At 39.3% G+C, this 18,293-nt stretch overlaps 1 protein-coding gene across 2 annotated transcripts in view; it reads right to left on the reverse strand.

The window, feature by feature from the left end:
* The window catches only part of tmem245 (transmembrane protein 245), a 31,064-nt gene extending 16,855 nt beyond the window's left edge, over positions 1-14,209 (reverse strand). The window contains exons 1-7 of one of the 2 annotated variants that reach the window (XM_036558048.1): positions 13,562-14,209; positions 6,924-7,041; positions 5,408-5,503; positions 4,851-4,973; positions 4,494-4,685; positions 2,905-3,074; positions 125-148 (exon numbers count right to left, since the gene is read on the reverse strand). In XM_036558048.1, the coding sequence (XP_036413941.1) occupies positions 125-148; positions 2,905-3,074; positions 4,494-4,685; positions 4,851-4,973; positions 5,408-5,503; positions 6,924-7,041; positions 13,562-14,107 (1,269 nt within the window). In that variant the 5' untranslated portion in view covers positions 14,108-14,209. The remainder of the gene's footprint in view (positions 1-124; positions 149-2,904; positions 3,075-4,493; positions 4,686-4,850; positions 4,974-5,407; positions 5,504-6,923; positions 7,042-13,561) is intronic. The other variant, XM_036558049.1, reaches the window with a different exon arrangement.
* Positions 14,210-18,293: the final 4,084 nt, after the last annotated feature.

Genomic DNA, 18,293 nt, shown 5'->3' on the forward strand with positions numbered 1-18,293 from the left:
ATAAAAATAAAACATCAGGTCAAGCTTCTATTAAGTGCGCACACTAACACGCTCACATTCGCTTCCTTTCTGTTAGCTTTCTTTCCTTGTCTCTCTCCCACACTTGCTAGCGCAGATCATTTACCTGCTTGTTAAGCCAATGCCAGAGCTTTGAGGAGGGAGACAGAGAGACAAACTGTTATTAGAAACAACCAATCAGAGTGCAGGAAAGCAGAAAATATCAACATGGATTCCAGGCAACAAGAAAACAGGACAGGATTGGACAGGGGAAATCATGAAAACAGTTTTCGTTGGACAACAAGGTAGGGTCAAGGTGTGATTGGATGGGGTCAGTGAAGTGCTCTTAGACTGTGCTGAAAGTACAAACCTCAGTTCCGAAAAAGTTAGGACTGTATGTGAAGCGCAAATCAAAACAGACAGAACTGATTTATAAATCTACTTTGACCTGTATTTGAATGAAAAACAGTACAAAGACAAGATATATAATGTTCTATCAACTTTATTGTTTTTTTTGTAAACATATGCTTATTCTGAAATTGATGTCTGCAACATGTTCCAAAAAAGTTGGAACAGGTGCAATTTATGACTAGGAACATTGTGAAATGTTCAGAAAACATCTTAAAATAGGTGATATATTCATGCTTGGATATAAAAGGAGCATCCAGGAAATGCCCAGTCCTTTATGAGCAAGGATGGGTCACGGCTTGCCACTTTACCAAAAATGCATCAGCAAAAATCAGACAGCGTAAAAAGGTGCACAATAACATCAAAGGTACAGAGAATCTGCAAAAATCTATGTGTGTAAAGGACAAGGCTGAAAAGTGCAATTAAATGCTTATGACCTTCAGTTCCTCAGACAGCACTGCATTAAAATCTAGCATGCTTCTGTAATGGATATTAACGCCCAACCGATAAATAGTCATGCCAGTATTAATGGCTGATATGAGCTAATTGCAGATAAATCAGTATCAGTGTTTACAGGGACCGATAAATGACAAATAAAAAAGAAACTTGGGAAGTGAAATCAGGACAGGGATGTGAAACTAGGCACCACACCAATGTTATAACAGTTTGTCCTATTCATCGAGTGGTCCTATGTATCATTACTATAGTGTAGTAACTTAATGTAACTTTTTATTGTGTTTTTAATTTTTATTCAGTACAGACTCAGCTTATTATTACTTACTTCCCGATAAGGAGATTTAGGCTATCAAATTATCCTACCTATAGATTTCAGTGCTGGTAGCATTTTCTGATCGGGTAACTTAGGCCATCAAAATTTCCTACCTACAGTTTTATATAGCGCACTACCTAAAAATATATGGTATGGTAGTACATTTCGATAAGGTAGCACAATTCGTCGGAACACCGGTAGTGTCAGGCAAACATCACAATTTGCCTATGTTTAACATTACGGGAGTTGAGTGGTGTAGGCCAAGATGTTCACAAACTTGCCTGTCCCAAATTTTTTGCAATTGAGTTTGAAGGTGAAACTTTCTCTAATTTACCTCCTTGCATTACCGTTTGTTTTAAGGAAAAAGAAACCAAAAAGGTATGGAGCAAAAACGTATTCTTTCGATTACCTACCTATAAAAATAATGTGCATGTACAGTACTGTGCAAGTCAGAGACCACCCTTCGTTTATTTACTTTCCAGTCAAAACTGCTATTAACTTATTCATTTTTCACCATTAGGAAAAATGGAAACGCATATTTAACATTAAATTACCTTTAATGTTGCGCCTAAATATTAAATATAATTTTCAGTATTTAATGTATCCACCCTTTCCCTTTGTTACAGCTTCCATTCTTTTCATGAGACTGTCACTTTTTAAAGAAATCTGCAGGGATATTTTTCCACACCTCCAAAGTTCAGTCTTAGATGGTGGTTGTTTTTGCTGCTTCTTAAGTAAATACATTCAATGATGGATCAGGAGATTCTACAGCACGAAATGTGCTCACTGCCACTTACCTTTATTCTAACAGTCAAACTAGAAGCAAACATTTGGCACCACAGAGCCCAACGTTTCTTCGAATTATCTTCACATTTTAACTGGAAATTAGATCTAACTAAAGGGTGGTCTTTGACTTCTGCACAGTACTGTAGGAATATACATGTTCATGGTGAAGGTCATGTCTGCCTTTGAAAGGTTACAATGTCCGTTCAGGACAAGGTAACTTAATGGTACAGGGTACACAGGGTTACATACTGGGCTACATAAATACAAGAAGATTGACTGTAACTGCTCTTTTTAACTCAATTTAAACAATACAAATCTTTGAATAAGTCCTCATATAGAGAAGATTTAAAAAGGGATTGCTGCCCTTTTTTTGACAATCATTTCCTCTTTTTGTAAGTCACAAAAAGTAGAAACAGAGCTCACAGCACGCACTGTAAGATCTTTTTAAAACATCAGGATCAGGAGATTCTACAGCACGTAATGTACTCACTGCCACTTACCTTTATTCTAACAGTCAAACTAGAAGCAAACATTTGGCATACAGACAAAAACAGACAAAACTGCAGTCATGCAACCGTAATCATGTCTGCAATCATGTCTGGATTTCGGCGACTACAGAATTAAACAGAACTAAATCCTCTTATCTGAACATCTTAAAATCCACCATACAAAGAGAAAATCTGTGCAATTAATTGATTGCATATGCCATCATGGTTCAATAAATTCCTCTAATCCTTGGATCGCCTTTTAGTCATTTATGGCTGGCTCGTGCTTTAGCTTTTACTTTCAAGGTTCAAGAGAACAAGCGGCAAAACTGATAAAATGCTGGGCTTGATAACCATCACCCCCGGAAACTTTGTGGTGAGAATTTGCATAGAGCAGCAAAGTTTCTTCAGCACATTCTGATGATAGTGCTCTGTGGGTGGATTGAGTAGAGACATTACCTTGGTATCGACCCTCAGCAGAAACTGTGCAAGCCCTTTGATTGGACCAGGCAGCAGAGCGTCCTGTCTGTCTCGAACAAACTTCTCCAACACCGCCCACCACGCCGCCAGGGTCCGCTCTGCAAAATCTTTCACTCCAAAACGCACCACCAGCTTCTTGATCACCCACACTTTAAAAACAAACCACATACATGTACACTGTTAAGACTTACTGAAAGTGACCACTACTTGCAAATTCACATTTACAGCCCAAATGATACAGCCAAGTAAATGAAAGTGGTGCAATGAAAACAAAGCCAAAATTTACTGGTATTTTATTATTTGTCTTTTTTGTACTATTGCATAGATTATATTAATTTATAGAGTTCTATAAATAACTAGAGTTTTTGTATGTTAATAACATATTATTGTAATAAATTATTAATTATTATTAACAATTTTTTTTACGCTGTTAACACATTTTTCTATTTTGATGCTTCTCATCTTCTGTAGTACTGAAGACTGAAGCCCAGCTGCCCGTGTGCTGTGGGTTGCTGTAATGCAGCCCTCTCATTTAAATACAGCTTTTAAAGCAATACCTTTAGCACCTCAGACAGACCAAGCTGGGCAGTGCTTACTGCAGTAAACTAACAAAAGCAAACAGTAAAGCTCCAGTTCCCCTTGGGAGTTTCCATTCTAGCAAGAGTCTATGAGCTGTAAGGACGAGAACGAGAGTGAGAGGCTCCAATCATGGAGCAGTTGGAGCCAATGACTGTATACATGATATGTATGAAATCTACATTCATTGGTTTGAACATGCAGCCACTGGTACTCTCACTAGATGATGTAAATTGATGATAAGGTTTGGAAACTAACTTCACTGTATGGAAATCATGTGATTTACATGTTCAGGTTCATGTGAATTCAGCATTCAAACAAGGAAAACAATAATAATAAATACATTCTGATAAAATAAGAAAAATGCATTACTTTTAGAACAGAAATCTTTACAGGCAGATTTAAGCAAACAAGGCAAATGCAATTAATTATGATTAACTACACACATTTTGTAATTATGATTATTTTCTTACTTCCACATTTTATTGTAGTTGTTTGACACGCTATTTGATTGTGTCAGTTGTGGCCAACGCAAGCCATCAGAAAATGTAAATAGCATTTTTTAAAACTACAATTTGTAATTTGCACCACAACTGGGCCTAATTTATCATAAAAATAAGGAAACAGTATAACATTTCAGTCATTTTGTTTAACATTTACTCTGTCATTGTCATATAACATATATCATCTTCCATATCCATTTTTTATCCGACTTTTTGCACAGGCCAATTTAATATTTTTACATTTAACACTTTTTCCAACATGTTACAGTAACTGTGCATTAAAACATGCAAAAGCATGTCCTTCGTATAAAATGCACTTATTTTCATTTCAAAATGAACGTCATGGCACCCAAACTTTTGCTTATGCCTGTGTTTGTGTACACACACACACGACATTTTTGTGAAAATTTTCCATGGTTGAAATTCTGCCATGTCCCTACATAAAATCCAAACAATTTTCTGCACCAAAACACACAGAACACACATTACCCGCAAAAGGGATGGGCAACAGCTGGAGGATCCAGAGGTTGAGCCAGACCTGCACCAGCACTATAGCCCAAACCAGCAGCACAAAGTAGATATCACTGGCCTTCTCTTTGTGTGGGAATCCCTGGAACTCTTGGCGCACGCGCAGAGGGGTAGCAGAAACTCCAATGACCCTTCTGGAAGAGTCCACTGGCTCTGTGCAGAGGGACGTATCAACAAACTTAGTACCATGACTCCATACACTGTCACAATGGTTTGTTTATGCAGGCTGGGGATTTCCAGACATGTTTTATTTGTGCACATGGTAGATTGTTTGTGTGTGTGTGTGTGTGTGTGTGTGTGTATGTGCTTCTCCTTTACCTTTAGATGGTGTTTTCCTACCACTCTCTTCTTCTGACTCAGCAGCAGTGGTGTAGTTGCTGCAGGAGATGGCCATGTAGATAGTATTAGCAGCAAAAGAAAGGACTTGTCCTGATAGTTCACCTACAAATGGACAGAGAGAATACAGAAGAGAAAAGAAGCACATTTAGAGGGGGTGGTCATCAGATACCAATAGCAGGACATGAACTGAACTAACTATTGGGTAGGGCTGGCAATACGTCCAAAAAATCTTTTATTATATTATATTATATAAAATCAATAATTATTGACAATTATGACATTTATTTCCTAACGATTGGCTTTAAGTCTGAGCAGTATTTTGAACCCTGAGAAACAAAATATTTATTATAATATGCAATATTTTATAAAGCTATACTGTTCTATGATTATACTGTTCTAATTCTGGTATTTCTGGCAGAGGCTTGAACTTTGAGCAGTATAATCATTTTGAAAGCAAATTGTTGAGTTTCGCCATCATAACTGTAATCTTTTTTTATCACCTAGGCCTATCGTAGGGGGATGCAGATTCTTCTCACCTTTCCCTGATACAGAGGCTTTCTCCTGAGAACCCACTATTAGCAGAGACACCACCACTACAAACACAGGCACTCGCCAGGCCCCCGTCAGAGACACTGCACAGAACAGGGGGAAAGCACAGCACTAATACATTAAACACAAAGCCACTTGTTACCATATTTGTATATACAAAACTCTGTTAGTGTACATGTAGTACTGTACACAACACTGATTTTTAAATCTACCACTCCTGTAAACTATCAGCCATTTTAGTTGTGTTCTGAGAGCAAGAGTGGGTGTCTGGATTTAGGAGGAAGAGGTTTATGGGTAGAATAAGTTGGCATCTGTGTGTATGAGACAGCTGGTTGGGGAGTGGGCAGATACGCTAGCCATGAGAGAGCAGCTGTGTTAAATTATCAGCTGTGGTGATGAACTAGGGTCTGTTGGTGGGACAAAGGTCAGCACTAAGACATTTTTGGCCAAAGTCTGTGCTGACACAAGATCCGCTGTTTCAAAAGCTCAGATCTCAAAACACCAGCAAAAGACCCTTAGGAACAGTAACTAAATATACTAAAGGCCAGTCAGAACTAATTATGGCTGCAACATGAGTAGTCTGGATAGGATAAAGTGACTTTTAACAACAGCTACAATTCTAATGCCCAATACAAGGCTTTAACCTGTCCATAGTTAGAATAAATAAACTGGAACAGTAGACATTTTGTTTTACAGCTCTAAAAGAAAATCTTAAAATCCCACATTCTAAAATTTTCTTGTATTTCATTTTTACACACCGAGTTCTGCTTATAACACTTGGGTGGCTTTATGTACCATAAACAGTTATGACTCATTTTCACATGACCATTTTCCAAACTCTCTTTATCCCTTAGAATCAAACAGGCAGCTTTTGTCACTGTGCTTTTAAGACTGATGGATGTAAATTATCTCTGTTCCGATTGGCTGCTCTATATGGTGCTATATTCAAAAAGCATTCTGGGCCGAAACACTTCAGCATGAATGGCCAGAGCTAAAGCTGATGACATCCCAAAAACAATGAATTCAAAGTGGGCTGTTTTTGCAGCTTAGTTTTTCATTCAAAAAATATCTTGCATTAATCCTAAATCTAGGCTTTTAACGTTACAAAGTCAAGACCATTTTGTTGGTCCAGAAACTGTTGGTTTCCACGGTTTTCTCTGGTTTTCCTACAAAGTCAAGACAAATGTAGGAATGTGGAAAGGCAATAATTAGTGAAGGGAAAACAGAGCTCTTAAAACCACAATAACGTTATAAGGTTAATCCATACTGTGTCCATAAGAGATCTGGGTCTTCCAAGCAAAAGACAAGCAAACAATTTCAGCTCAACAAAATAAGCACAAGAACAACAATTTTAACCAAAACATTCTGCACAGATTTTGAAATCTGAATCCATGACGCAGCATCTGAACACACTGCTGGAGTTAAGCCTAATGCTAAAGTGTATCTGTAGTTATCAAGACCACTGTTCATTTTCATACCGAAGTGCAACTGTGAATGTCTTACCCAGGTAGAATATGAGGACTGTCCAAACAGGCACTGACATGGCACGCAGGTAGCCCTCCATGCCGGGGGTCCACTTAAACGCCACAGCCAACACATAGCCCACAACTAACGTGCCAACCTGGTGGAGAGAAAAGGTCAGTGACTGTGAATGCTTGTTAATGATCAGATATTGCAGAGATTGCAAAGCTAATCTAATATATAGTAATCATGAACTGAGTCACTGACCATGTGACATCAAAGAAATATAAATAAATAGTAATATTATAAATATCTTAGCAAAATAACCCCAATGTAATCATGTAGCCAGGACATGTTTAGCAACAAGTTTGCTCCTTTACTTTTTAGTGGAGCTACAAGGCTAACGTAGCTAAAAAGTAAAATGGACAAACATATGTTGTATCATCAAAAACAGCAGCAGCCATACTGAAACCAGTTTTTGTCTTCACTGTTGTCCATAACAGCATATCACAGTGTCCGAAATTACATAAGCAAGGCTGTCTGAGAATACTTGTTAGCTACATCAGCTTTGTAGCTCCAGTTCACCTGTGGTACATATGGCCACTGGAACAGAGGCGAGTCGGCACGATCATTTACTGAAATTTATTAAATGTCAGTTGCAGTTTTTCTTACCGCTACCTATCTAAGCTAGGACTTGATCATCTTTACAGATTTTAGCTAGCAAAATTAGCTATCTGTGCTCAAGGCCAGAGAATCATGCATGGTCAAAACAAACAACACTGACACAGTTCGTCAAAAGAACGGACATATTATTTTGACATTATAGATAAGAGACAGAGACTCAGTTGTTGTTGTCAGTCATAGAAAGAGAAAATGACTTGATTGTCCACTAGCATGCTTTAGCTAAGTCAAGGTAAGCCTTTTTTGAAGAGCCTAAATCATGGAAAACTAACTTTTCTTCACTTTTTTGGAATAAAAGATTTTAATATAGAATATAAAGACTGTTAAAGTTTCCCTCATTCATTCATTTCATTCCCTCCCCAGTCTACACTGTAAAATCAGCCAATTTTGAATTCATTGTTTTTGTGACATCACAACAAAAACAAATGACCTATTCAGCCTACAGCAGTTCAGCTCCACCCTTTCATGCTTAAGTTATAACAAGTGTTTCAGCCCAGACTGCTTTTTGAATGAGCCAATCAGAACCGAGACCATCTACATATGTCAGTCTTAAAGGTACAGTAACAAAAACTGCCTGCTTATTTTGAAGGGATAAAGTGAGGTTGGAAAATGGTCATGCCAAACTGAACTGACTGTTTTGCTACATAAACCCACACAACTGTCAAAAGTGGACTTCAGGGGGAAAATAAATGAAAGAAAAATGTTGTCAATTGTGCTAAAATTGTGTAAATGTGATTTTTTGCCTAATTTTTTTTTTCATATGCTTTCTGTCAACTAACATAATAGTTTCACAACAAAATAACACCCTATTCTTTAAGAGTGTGTGTATATAAGGGGTTCTTGACTCATGGAGGGTCAGGATCCAGCACAGTTTGGTGTGTTACCTTATTTAATGACTGACAGGTTTATTGGGGTGTTTGAGTAGGGGGATTGCCAAACTGTGCTGGAAACATGCCCTCCATGACCAGAGTTGAATGCCCCATGTAGTTGAATACCCCATTTATATTCCCCACGTAAATACAGTGCAAGACATTACCATGTTATGGTTTTCAGCAGGGGAAATGATAAGGCAGGGTGTCAGGTTTCTATGAGATCATTCTGCTCAACCCTCAGCTGCATGTTATCACATGTTCATCTGTTGGTTAAGATGCTGTTCAAATGAACTTTCGAGCTTCTGAAAAATGTGACCTAGAATTTATTTCTCTTTCTCTTCTCGCAGACGGTCAGCCTGTTTGTCTGCTGCCTGGCCTTGGCCCTCGTTGGACAGTTAGTCACTGACAAACCAGGGCAGCAGACAAACAGGCTAAACCGACCGTCTGCGAGCTGCCTTGAGACGCCACATAGGTTCCACCCAATTGAAACTGTGTCTGTTCCCTGAATAAAACAAAGCATCAAAAATCCTCGAAAAGTTTGCTCTAGTAACTTGAGTAATATCAGACCAATTAAACCAGTTTGCAGTGACCACACCTTTGGTCTAAAACTAGGACTGCTTAACATAAGATCTCTTACATCTAAAGCCGTCGTTGTAAATGAAATTATTACAGATCGGGATTTTGATGCTTCTGCCTCACAGAAACGTGGATTAGACCCAATGAATACTTTAGTCTAAATGAAGCTACCCCCACAGGCTACAGTTATGCGCGTATTCCTCGTTTGAGCGGCCAGGGTGGAGGTATAGCAACCATCCATACTAAAGCTTTAGGCGTGAGCCAGAAAGTAGGATACAAATTCTCTTCTTTTGAAGTTCTTTTTCTTAATATAAGTGATAGAGGAACAAATAAGAATTCCTTTTCATTGATTACAATCTATAAACCGCCAGGGCCGTATTCTCAGTTCTTACAGGAATTCTCAGACTTTAATAACGTTTTCAAATAAAGTAATAATTGTCTGAGACTTTAATATCCACTTTGACAAACCTCAAGATGCACTAAGTAAGGCATTTATATCTACCTTAGACTCTGTAGGTTTCACTCAAAATATAAAGGGGCCGACTCATTATTCCAGCCACACTTTAGACTTAATTCTGACCTTTGGTCTAAACATAGATAACTTCATTACCTAATCTCATATGAAATTCACTTTAGTGGTAATGTACGTTCATTACCATGCCATCGTGTTAAGTGGACTATAACTTCCTCTACAGCTGGTAGCTTTATCAGAAACCTTCCACAATTATCAGCTTCTGTCAGCTGTCCATCTAATCCTACCAAATTCAATATTATGACCAAATGCTTAGAGGATACTTTTCAATCTACTCTAGATAATGTGGCTTCATTAAAAAGTAAAACAATAAAGCAGTAAAAGCTTGCCCCCTGGTATAATGATCATACTCAAGCTTTAAAAGAGACTGTCAGACAACCAGAGCGAAAATGGTGTCTGACTAAACTAGAAGTATTCCAGTCTGCCTGGAGGGAGAGATTTATAGACTGTAGAAGAGCACTTACTGCAGCACGCTCAACCTATCTCTTCTCTTTCATAGAAAACAATAAGAATAATCCTAGATTATTATTTAGCACAATTTCTAAAATAACTAAGAACCAGTTACCGAACCCCAAATGCCATTAGCCTATAGCAGCTATGGTTTTATGAATTTCTTTAGTGATAAAATTGAAAAAATTAGGCAGAAAATTCAGAATGCACAGTTAAACTCTACAAACTTGCTGCCTTATAATGCCAGTCTAGATCTTGAGAATATTGTAACAGAGAAGCTGAAATCGTTTACCTTACTTCAACAAAACAAACTAGTTAAAATTGTTTCCTCCGCAAAATCTTCTACTTGTATGTTAGATCCAATTCCTACAGGTTTTTCCTTAAAGAAATAACCAAGCCTATTCTGTCAATAATAAACTCCTCTCTTAGCCTTAGCTATATCCCAAAAACTCTTAAACTAGCAGTAATTAGACCTCTGATTAAGAAAGCTAACCTAGATCCCTGCGAACTATCAAATTATAGACCTATCTCAAATCTTCCCTTTATATCAAAGATCTTGGAAAAAGTTGTGGCAAAACAATTAAGTTCCTATTTGCATAGGAATCATATACATTAAAAAATTCAGTCTGGTTTTAGGCCACATCATAGTGCAGAGACAGCACTAGTGAAAATTGTAAACAATCTTTTATTATTCCCAGTAACTTCCTTCTACTTAACTCAGATAAAACAGAGGTTCTGCCTCTTGGTCCAAAAGCTGCTAGAAACAAACTATCTAATTTAACAGTTAAACTTAATAGTTTCTCAGTTGTGTCAGGTTCATCTGCAAAAAATCTTGGTGTCACAATGGATCCTGATCTGTCCTTCGACACACATATAACAAATATTACTAGAATAGTCTTCCTGCATCTCTGCAATATTGCTAAATTAAGAAATGCATTATCTCCACAGGATGCAGAAAAGCTAGTTCATGCATTTATTACCTCAAGGCTAGATTACTGTAATGCCCTGCTGTCTGGATGTTCCAGCAAAAGCCTTAAGAAGCTTCAGTTAGTCCAGAACACTGCAGCCAGAGTCCTCACAAGAACCAGAAAGTTTGACCTTATCAGCCCAGTTTTATCAAATCTACACTGGGAGCCAGTTAAATTGTGCATCGATTACAAAATTCTTTTACTGACATATAGAGCTCTAAACTGACTCGTCCCTCAGTACCTGAGTGAACTTCTCTCATACTATGAACCATCACACCTACTTAGATCACAAGGTGCTGGCTTACCATTAGTACCTAGAATTAATAAAGTTACATCAGGGGGGAGAGCCTTCTCATACAAAGCCCCCCAACTTTGGAACAATCTTCCATTCAGTGTTTGGGACTAGGCTAAAACGTACTTAGTCAAGCCTTTGGTAATTAGTTTACCCTGTTAGATAAAAGGTGCAGATCTGGGGGTTCATGGACATTATAGTAATTATGGTAAACTGAAAGTGTTGGTGGGCGGCACGGTGGCGCAGTGGGTAGCGCTGTCGCCTCACAGCAAGAAGGGCCTGGGTTTGATTCGGCCGGGCGACCAGGGTCCTTTCTGTGTGGAGTTTGCCTGTTCTCCCCGTGTCTGCGTGGGTTTCCTCCGGGTACTCCGGTTTCCTCCCACAGTCCAAAAACATGCAGTCAGGCTGATTGGACATGCTGAATTGCCCCTAGGTGTGAGTGTGTGTGTGAATGTGTATGTCTGTCTGTCTGCCCTGCGATGGACTGGCGACCTGTCCAGGGTGTATCCTGCCTTCCGCCCAATGACAGCTGGGATAGGCTCCAGCACCCCACCGCGACCCAGAAGGATAAGCGGTTTAGATGATGGATGGATGAAAGTGTTGGTGCTGTCATCCTGATGCCCTCACGCGTTCACTCAAGTTTGCTGACGGTGGAGCAGACGGGCACTGACATCTCAGGGAGCCTCATGTCTCTGTTACCTTTCTGGTTTCTCCCTTTTAGTTAGGCTGTAATAACTAGACCTGCCGGAGTCTGTGCTGCACTCTGTTAATACTGTAATCTGTGATCAGTCATTCTTTACAGAACTAACTCTCTGTGTGTTTTCCTTTCCTTTGCCGAGTTGAACAGCTGCCCATCCTGTGCGGTCTGATGCTGTTGCTTCTTCTGCCTTGATAGGGTGCCCACTGCTTGCCAGCCTTCTGGACTGGTTTGACCGACATTGAGCTTCATGCTGTACAACACTGTGCAAACCTCACCCTCATGAACTGACCCTCCTGACGATGCTGCTGCATAAACTAAAACTAATCTAATTAACCATTGCTCCGCCTGTTTTCCCCGTTTTGTATTATAATATTTTATACTAATGCTGTTTCTTCCTCTTGCTCTTACAGAGTTTTTCCTTGCCACTGTCGCCATTGTCTTGTTCATGGGGGCTTGGACCCGGATTTTTCTGTAAAGCTGCTTTGTGACAACATGTGTTGTAAAAAGCACTATATAAATAAACTTTGACTTGACTTCTGTTTTTATATATTGACAACAACAAAACGTGTTATCATTTATGCAGTATAGGAGTAGTACATTCATGACAACAACTGTGCCTTTTTGTTTACCAAGTGATGACATAAAAAGCCCTAAACAAATGGCTGATTTAGAGGCCACTGTGATATTCAAAAACTCATAATGTATGTAACTTGAAACTGCAGCATACAAAACATTCTTATCCAGCCCAGTGCTGCCCCCAAGACAACATGCCTTTAGTGGACACTTTGTATCCAATCAGATCTTCACCCTCTACACTTTCCTGCCATAATAAATAAAAAATACTGCTACATTCCTCTTATCAACAGTATGACACAACATTAATGTTAAAATACAAATGTATGGATATAAATATCTTATATCTATATATAATATTTATATAACTTGAGTTCAAAGGAGTCACATATATGTGCATCTGTACAAAGTGGAGTCTGTCCTGTATACACACACAAGCCTGTTTTTCAGTCTTTCTGTCTTGTATTTATACTGACATCTGTGTAAGCGCAAGGAAAGCACGGAACTGTGCAGCAGGCCTGTTACAGTTATTACATAATCACCTGACTGCAATTATTTGAGTTCATTGCAGTTATTTAAGCTAATGATATGTTTACGTCGTAACAAACGGAATGTGAATTGGGTGCTTTTTGCATTTGAGGCAAATACATATAAAATAGCACAGAAAACGTTTATGGACACACATCATGGGTCTTCCAAAAACGATAAACGTTCTAACGTCTGACTTGGTGCTATAACACCTTTAGAGGGCAGTGGTGAGTAATGTTTTTTTATTTGAGGTGGAGCTGTGTCTGTCCCTTGGGGTTACTAAGGATCGTGCTTAAAGTGAATGGATTTTGAGGAATGGGGTTTACTGCCAAAAGTACTCTCGTGAATTGTGCATTTTTCACGTGCGCTGTAGATAAACTTACTGGGCCTGCTCTTAAACCGAGGCTAAATTATACCATACAACACCAAACTTAAAATGTCTGCGTTTTCCCGGAGACCCTGGGTCCACCAAATATAAACACATCTCCACCCCGACACGCCCACTCACCCACAGTAAGTTGAAGTAGTCGAGCGCGCAGCATATGACTGCGCACATATGTCCGAGCACCACCTGCATGCCGATGACGCTCCAGAACAGGTAGAGCAGGTAGAGCAGCGGAGCTCCGGCTCCGATGGCCAGCAGCACGTGCAGCCGCTCGAGCACGAGCGCACCCAGAGCCTCCACGCCGTAGTTGACACAGCACGCGGGCACGAGTAGCGTGCCAAGCACGATCGGCGTGCCGCTCTCGCGCAGACCGCGCAGCCACGAGCGGCCCAGGCGCGCCAGCGAGTGCTTGAACGGGTGCAGGAAGGTACCGCAGAGCACGGCCCATAGCAGTGGCCTCAAGAAGGCCTCGAGGATGAAGTAGACGAGCACGGCGGCGCCGCAGCAGATCGCCACGAAGATCATGGCGCCCGTGTTGTAGAAGGCCTGCTTAATGTTGCGGTCGAACTTGAGCGAAGACGGCTGACTCACCGAGCCCACCGCGTGCTGTAGCGGCGGCGCGCGCCCAGCCAGATCCCCGTCCACTCCCGGGGTCTCCGCGTCTGCCATGTTCGCTGGTTACCGCTCCCCTCACTCACTCACTCACTCTCCACCTCTCTCCCTCTGTTTCACCCTCTCTCACTCTGCCGGACTGACCACTGTGTACGGAACAACCACCACATAAGATAGAAAATGACGTAGTTGGCGTCAAGCACGCTGGGAAGTGTAGTCCGTCGGGATATTAGCTGTTAGTGGAACAATACAAATAGCGCTCTAAATGTTAGCAGGAGAGTCGGACAGCTAATGGTAGAACATAAACGACTTAATGTTCGACATAAAATGCACTATTTGAGTGTAGAAGCCATTAACTTAGATGCACTACATAGTGAGTAGGGAGCCATTTGAGATTCAGCCTTACTTATATAGGTGTCCAATACCGCATACTACCACACTAGCAAGTAAAAACAGTTACACCACCAATGGTAGTACATTAATTAGTATAGTACATATGTATGTGTAGTATATTGGCCACTAGCTTTATTAGGTACACCTACTTTGTATTTACAGTTATTGTCAATTTTTCATATAGGTGCACTTTGGACGTCGTTCTTCAATTACAGATTGTAAGTCGTCTGTTTCTTTGCATAAATGTAGTGCAACCGTATATTGTAGAATATGTATGTCAGTGTCACTGCTGTGCTGAGAATGCTAAGACCCTAATCACTGATTAACGGGGTAAAAAAGCTAGCAAATTAAGCAGAGGAGCAGGTGGACTACAGTCTATAACTTTAGAACTACAAAATGCACCTATATGGTAAGTGGACCTGAAAATGGACAATGGGTGTACATACAAGGCAGGTGTTCAATACGTAAAGAATATGCCCCCTCGACCACCTTAGAAACCATTTACCTTAACCGCAAGAATTATGCGCCTGAATCGTGTAGTATGGCATCCTGGTACTTTTCATCTATTATTTATTACAGTCTCGTACACATAAGGGCTGAATTATACGACTGAATAGTGTCCAGTGGCACATTTTGGCTTTTAACCAAATAGGGCATCTGAATACTTTTTGGCCACTAGCTGATGCATATTATAGTTTTAGGCACACTTTCGGGAGTATTTTTGTCATACTATTTACTACATTTTTGTAGACTTTAATTTTTTCCAACCTCATTGCTTAGAGGAGTTCTTTGTTACTTTTCATTTAAGAGTTATATATGTTAATGAGTTCTGTCCTGAATGGCTTCTCAATATTGTTTAATTTGAAAAGCAGTCCAGGCTGAAACACTGTATAACTTAAGCATGGATGGGCAGTGTAATACTGCTGTAGGCTGAATGGCTAAATATAGGTAAATTTGTTGATTTTCGTGACATTTACAAAAACAATGAATTTTGGAATTTATGGAATTTATGGTGTGTGACCAGTACATATAGAAACTTTAACAATGTTTAAATACTATATCAAAGCCTATTCTATCAAACAAATGAGGAAAATTCTGGGTGCAATATGTTGAATGACTAGATGGCTGGTGATTACTGTGCAATTTTGGTATAACGTCAGATGCCACTGTGGTCACTTGCAGGGCCCACACCATGTTCTGCAGTGCTGGCATGGTAATGTGACCATAGTGTCAGACATTGTTGTGTCTAAAGGTTTTCATCATCACAATACCGATTTAATGATGTTCCTCTTAAGTGTGAGACAGCTATTATTTTAACCAGTTGGTGAAAGCTGACCCTGTATGATATCAGGTCTAACCATCAAACTTCACTACCAAATCTGCAGAAGTACTAAGCGGCGTATGATTCAGACCAACACTAATGACATTAACATAAACAAGATTTAAAATCTGCTGTATTTGTATGCTTAACCACACAATGTGAACAAGTAACAAGTTGGTATATGAGTATGCGCTTGTCTATGTTAAAGGGGAATTCCAGCAATTTTTCAAAACCACTGCATAACTCTGTCATTAACAAAGATATTCAGAGTAGCAGTAATGTTAATGTCCTACTGTAGAAAAAAGAAATATATAGGTAAGTTTTCTTTGCTTTTTTTAGTGAAATACATCCTTCTACTTTCTAAATTAAAGGAAAGTCCTGGGCAAGTGATTAGAAACTATTTTAACCTGTTTTTGATGTAACGGGGGAAACAGGAAGTGGCCAGACTCCTCAAAAACGGGCTCTAGTATGGCTAGCTGACAAGAAACAGTGTTCGTATAAACCATCTCATAACTCAAATGGCTTAGAGTCCCTAACTACACAGGACATTATTGCATGTTGCCCAGTACATGCAGTACAACCACTACCACCTTTAAAAACAAGAATGCATGTTAATATAGCCACATATTTGTTAATAATAAATCAGCCTGTGGGCCATAACCCCACAAACAAAGAGTCAGAGTGTGCTACATTGCTGAATAATGAGATCTCGGCCTTCAGGTACAGATCAAATTCAGGTACAGTCAGTCTTTAGAGTTCCACCCTTAATCACCTGGAGACATAATAACAATGTTATAAAGACAAAAACATTACTTTAGACATGCACTGCTCATGAAAATTTGGGAACACGTGGTCATCTTCTGAAATGTTCTGAGTAACAATGGTTTTAGGTATTCTTTTCCAATTAAGTAAGATTAAGTAAGATCAGAGATCATACTTCATTTATTTAATTTCCTCAGAAGTTATTCATTTTTCAGCATGCAGAAAACCTTTAACAGAAAATGACACAGAAGTATTTCAGTATCTACTGTGCCCACACTTTGCCTTTATTACAGCTTCCATTCTTTTCAGGAGACTTGCTTTCAGTTTTTCAAAGATATCTGCAGGATTACCGTTTCAGGGATGTTATTCACACCTCTAAAGTTCAGTCTTAGAAGTTGGTTGCAGTTTCTGCTTCTCACTATTGAAGTCATTATAATTACTCGTCAGTCCCCATAAAACCTTATTCCATGTCTCAGACGTACAGTTTTCGTGTTATAGTGCTTCTTTTTTGATTGTTTCCTTTTATGAGTAACTCTCAGGCTTCGGCTTTTGTGTGATGTTTTGTTAAATACAACTGCATGCAAAAGCTTGAACACCCTGGTCAAATTATGTTTTATTGATTTTCTACAGTAAAATAACTTGACACATCCTCTACAGTGCACAATCTCTATTTATTTGCTGAGTTTAACATATTTGAAAAAAAGCATAAAATATAAAATGCCTTCAGCAAATAAACAGTAATTTTGCATTAAAATGTGCAGAAGTGTGTTCTCTGTAGAGGATGTATACTTATTTTCACTTAGAAAATCAACAAAATGTAATTTTTCCACATGTAACAACTTTTGCACGTGTATTTCTTGCTTTTTCCTTACACTGAAAAATGAATAACCTGCACATAATGGTCATTTTGCCTGGAAATTCTATAAAAGAAAGTTTGGTCTGTGGCTTTTACACAGTACTGTACAGCACAGCTTTCTATCTAATATATTAATATATTGTAAACTGACAAAGAAAACACGCTTATTTGTATTAAAGACATTTTGAAAAGCTAGCTGTCCCCAAACTTTTTTTTAACAGGCAGTAAATATTCCCAAGTGGGGTTTGTGCTCTAAATATAAAACAATACTGTGAATGTCCATATGGCACTAAAGTAAAACGACAGGTGTCAGAGTCTTCTGGTGTGACGTCCAGAGCTTCTTCATCTGTTTCTGAATCGTTCCTGGTCGAGTGGTCAAAGTGCTGAGATGGACTGGCTCAGAAATTGCTGGTTTGCTGGCATGCTTTAGCTGGCTCACGTTTCTAATACTTATCTTGCAATATGTGGTTGCACAGATGAGTGTGTACAAGGGCCTGAAGTTATCTGCATGCTACGCTTCACTCACAAGCCTCACTTCACAGTCATGTAAAATTGTTTATAGCTGACCAAAGCTAACTGTATTCAGTTCAATACACTATTCAGGGCTTTCTCTTTTATGGAGCAGAACATAAACACTATGGGCCAGTTTTGTGGACAAGGATTAAGTCTAGTCTTGGACTAAGTGGCAAAGCCAATGATGTTTCGTCAAATCCCATGTAGTCTGGGCACAGGCTTAATCTAGGACTGAGAAACGGGCCCTATATGTCTAAAAGTATCCAGACACCTGACATTTCTTCCAAAATCAAGGGTACTAATAGGGAGTTCGCCCCTCCTCGCTTGCAGTAACAGCTTCTACTCTTCTAAGAAGGCTTTATACCAGACTGGAATGTTGCTTTAGCAATTTGATTCCA

Source organism: Colossoma macropomum, unplaced genomic scaffold (genome assembly GCF_904425465.1).
Source record: "Colossoma macropomum unplaced genomic scaffold, Colossoma_macropomum, whole genome shotgun sequence".
NCBI lineage: Eukaryota > Metazoa > Chordata > Actinopteri > Characiformes > Serrasalmidae > Colossoma > Colossoma macropomum.